The following is a 4,059-nucleotide window of genomic DNA, read 5'->3' as shown; positions in this document are numbered from 1 at the left end:
AACTTCGCAGTTGTATGTTACAATTTCTTCTCTAGATATTGATGACAATCGTCCAAAGACGAAGAAAGGAGTTTTTCAAGGTCCTTCAGCTTGTTGACCTGCGACTGTTCCGGTTCTAGGGAACATTTGCTGCCAATTAGACGAACATTCTCCAGTATAAGTCTGTAGTCCTTGTGCATGAGTTCTCTAGTGAAACGAATTCTCTCCTTCTCATCTAAAATATGTTGCTGCTCACGTTGGTGACGCGAACTCATCTCCTTTTCCTTCAGTGCAATTATATCTTTCTTCGAAGAGAGATCACGCTCATTCAATCGAATACGCTCAGCTGCCTTGGTCTCAGCAACCGAAACGTGTGCCAATCGTGAAGAAATAAGGTACGATGTTGCATGTATCTCCTGTCGCAGGATATGCATTCGACTAGCAGATTCTTTTTTTTCAAGGTCAAAGCATTTCATTTCAAGATTGTACAAAGATTCCAGGTCGTTCTTCCGACGCTTTGCGGCCTCGCCAGAAGCTTTCGCTTCCTCGAGAAATTTCTCAGCCTCCTCTCTTGCGTGCCGCATACGATTTCTTTCGGCTTCTGCTTGCTTTTGTGCTGGTATTATACCAACCTCCAACGACGCCTGGTACGCTCGCAAATGTTGCTGCCGCTGCAATAGCTCCTCCTCCTGTTTCTGCAAACTCTGCAATCTGCGATCGCATTCGTCAGATTTAAACGCAAGTAGCTGCGCCCGTGCATCAATATCGCACTCCATCTGCTGAACCTTAATGTCTCGCTGAACGAGGGCTGCCTTATGAAGCTTCTCAGCTTCCCCTAGAGAGGTCTCAAGGGCTGCACATCTTGACCGCTCTGCCTTTAACTCTTCAGTTAACGCGGCAACGCTCTGTCGAAGATGAATAACGTCAAGCCCAGCTTTAGAAAGCCGTTCCTTCAATATTTTTTTTGATTGCTCTCGGTGCTGAAAGTGAGTTTGAAAAAGAGTCTCCAATTCAAGACACTTCTTTAAGTAAAGGCTATTGTCTATGCTATCTGCCACATCCATAACGCCCTTCGATAACACTTGTAGATAGAAAGATAGATAGATAAAGAAGCTCTTATTAACTGAGGAATATTCCAAACCGAGTCAAAAGCAGGAAATGGCACCAATAAAACTCATCGCATGCGTTCTATAATGTATCTAAAACATCTACAATACAAACACTCTTCTCCCCTCATATTGCATCTATTCTTTTCTTTCCCTACATGTTCACATCACTGCACGTCTGAACTAACAGCCGGTCGCTTCTTCGGGCGGCGGAGAGGGCCCTCCGCCAGATTCAGGCGTTCCACAAACATCGGACGCTCTATCTGATTCCCAGCGTTCTCGGGAAGCTTCACAATTCCTCTTTTCAATATGGTGTTTTGATGTCGGAGTTGCTGGAGCTCAACTTCTTGCTGAGAACAAAGTTCCGACAGCTTCTGTAGTTCATCTGCTACTCTTCCGAAGCTCTCCTTCTTTACAGCCTTGAACATGTCATGGACACGATTGTACTTTTCTACAACACCTTCTCGCTCATTGATCAAGGATTGACGTTCCTCTAAAAGTTTTTGTATTGTGTCTGCATCACTACAACAACGCAGTTTTGCTTCCTCCAATGCAGTCTTTGCCTTCTGGTAGGCTTCTCGCATACCGCCAACGGTGTTTTCAGACTCTTGTAAACACTTTGAAAGATGACTCGCCCGTTGTTCAGCCTCTTCATATTTCTCTATAAAGTGGTTCATTTTCGTCTTTATGGCCTCCAGTTCTTGACGGGAAGATGCACCTAAAAGCTTCAACTTGCATTCCTCTGTCCGCAGCTGCTCCTTTAGCACGGCAACCTGATTTACTGTGTTTGTATATTCATTTTGAAGCTCTACGAGACTTGACTCAAGTTCTCTTTGTTGCCCTGCAAGTGTTTTCTCACGCTGCTGTGAAAGTGCGTTCTCTTTCTTCAAGCTTGAGACTTCACCTTCTGTTAGCTGCAGAGTCTTTGACACGGCATTATTTTCTGCAGTAAGAATCACACAACGCTCATCCAACACGTCAATCCTTTCCTGGGAGCACCGAAGAAGTTCTTCACACCGATGAACCTCACGAATTAACCTATCGTGCTCCAGTTGCTGCTTCTCGCTCTCTTCTCGCATGTCGTTAAGGTTGGAATTCAAGAGTTCATCAAGCTCGCTTAGTTCTCTCCGCATAGTTTCCACCTGTTCCTTAAGCCAATTGTTGTCACTTACGATTTCTTCATAATTCTCTTTTGAGGCCTTCAGTTCCGAAGACAGTCGTACAACCTTGGCTTCTACTACGGTAAGATCTTCCCTCCTCGCCACAAGATCTTTTTCAGTGACACCAAGCTTTTCCCGGAGGGCATTGTTCTCGGTCTGATTTTCCTTAATAATCCCTTCCATAAGGTGCGATGTCTTCATCGTCTCAGCGAGCTGCGCATGATTGCTGCATAACCAAGTAGTCAACTGAGCACAATGACCCAAAAGTGCCTGTGTACATTCCTCGTACCAAATCACTTCTAAAGATCGGCGATCCTTCAGTTCTAATTGCCCCACAACCTCCTTCTTCAACGAATCTATGATCTCCTGATAGTTATTGGCTTCAGACATCATCTCCTTCAGACGCGCCTCATAATCGTTTCTTATGAGAACTCCTTCATCTGTTAGTAGGGTTATCTTCGCATTCAACTCTTGTTGTCGTTTCTGCTCAGTCACTCTAAGTTCATTGTGTTCAAGAAGCAGTGCAGAGTAACATTCCTTTATGGCCTTAAACTCAGTTTCCAGGCCTTCCTTGGCATCTTCAAAGAAACGGCTCTGATTGAGGGCAGCGTCAAGTCTTTCCTGTAGGGTTTCCATCATGCACTTTTGACTTATCTGTGAATCCTGAAGCTCCGCAACGTCTCTCTCCAACAAACGCACCTGCTGCAACAACTCATCTTTTGTTTTTTCATGGTCTTGTCGCACGGAACATAACTCAGCACATGTCTTCTGAAAGCCTTCCTCCAGTGAGGACTTTTCACCTTTCAGAACATCAAGATCCTCTTCAAGTCGTTTTTGCTTTTCTTTTAAAAGCGAGTTGCACAACAAAAAATGTCTCCATTCCCTCGTCATGCTGTTCAGGTTTGACGTCTCCCAGTCAAATATGATATCCTCGCGAGCGTAATATTCTTCTTCAGCAAGCTTCATTATACAAGATAATAAAATCAACGACCGCTGACGGCTGGTCAACTCATTCTCCAGAATCCCGGCCAAGCTTCTCACTTCGGTGCAATCAGCTTCGACGCGCCTTTTTTCCTCTTCGAGGTTAGCTACAACTTCAATAAGTCTAGCCTTCTCCTTTGAGAAAGACCTTATGTCCTCTACGCTCTGCTTCATTTCTAAATCCATCTTCCCCACAAGGTTTTCATATTGAATAATTCGCTGCGATGCAGAACAAAAGTCACTTTCTGCAACAGCCAATTTTTCAAGAATACTCCGGTGAGTCTCCTTCAGATGATGTAGTTCCTCCGCTTGTGAGCGACCTGTCTGCTCTGCATTTTGCAAGCAAAGCTGAAGTTCCGCATTTTTTTTCTCACAAGTAAGCAAATCACTTCTTAATCCGTCAGCCTGAGAAATGGATTCGTTCACTTTTGTCTGTAGTTCAGCTGCCTTTGCCGCCCACTGTCCAACAACATCATGTGCCTCGTTTTGTATAGCATCTATATCAGACTCAAGGGATTCGTTCCGGCAAACGGCTTCATTGAGGTGATGTTTGCATTGATTCAGCTCCTCTTCTAATTGAGCAATACGCTCCCTCATAGCTTCGGAAATGCGCTCTTGCTTTGACGTCATCACCGAAACCCTTCTATTAAAAATAAGGACAAACAAACCAGAGAAGGAAAAGCCATAATATCACCAGAAACGCGTTGGAAACAAGCGCTTTCCAACGAAAAGCCACCCCTCAAACAACACCGCTCAAGAAGAACCCGGCAAGCAACCGCAATCGGCGTTCCGGTTGGCGGCCTCGTTTCCCCACCCCCATCACCCCCACCCGC

General features: G+C 45.0%; 2 protein-coding genes across 2 annotated transcripts; both read right to left on the bottom strand.

The window, feature by feature from the left end:
* Window positions 1-17: 17 nt before the first annotated feature.
* On the bottom strand, window positions 18-1,043 carry DQ04_12781010 (hypothetical protein; the record flags this gene model as incomplete). The annotated part of the gene is made up of 1 exon (XM_009316817.1): window positions 18-1,043. One exon carries the CDS (start codon window positions 1,041-1,043, stop codon window positions 18-20), a length of 1,026 nt encoding a protein of 341 aa, XP_009315092.1.
* A 209-nt stretch (window positions 1,044-1,252) lies between these two features.
* DQ04_12781000 (BRCT domain-containing protein) lies at window positions 1,253-3,856 on the bottom strand (the record flags this gene model as incomplete). The annotated part of the gene is made up of 1 exon (XM_009316816.1): window positions 1,253-3,856. One exon carries the CDS (start codon window positions 3,854-3,856, stop codon window positions 1,253-1,255), a length of 2,604 nt encoding a protein of 867 aa, XP_009315091.1.
* Between the last annotated feature and the right edge of the window lie 203 nt (window positions 3,857-4,059).

Source organism: Trypanosoma grayi, assembly GCF_000691245.1.
Source record: "Trypanosoma grayi strain ANR4 Tgr_1278_V1, whole genome shotgun sequence".
NCBI lineage: Eukaryota > Euglenozoa > Kinetoplastea > Trypanosomatida > Trypanosomatidae > Trypanosoma > Trypanosoma grayi.
Note: the sequence above shows the minus strand (reverse complement) of the source record. Positions and strands in the feature narration are given on the sequence as shown.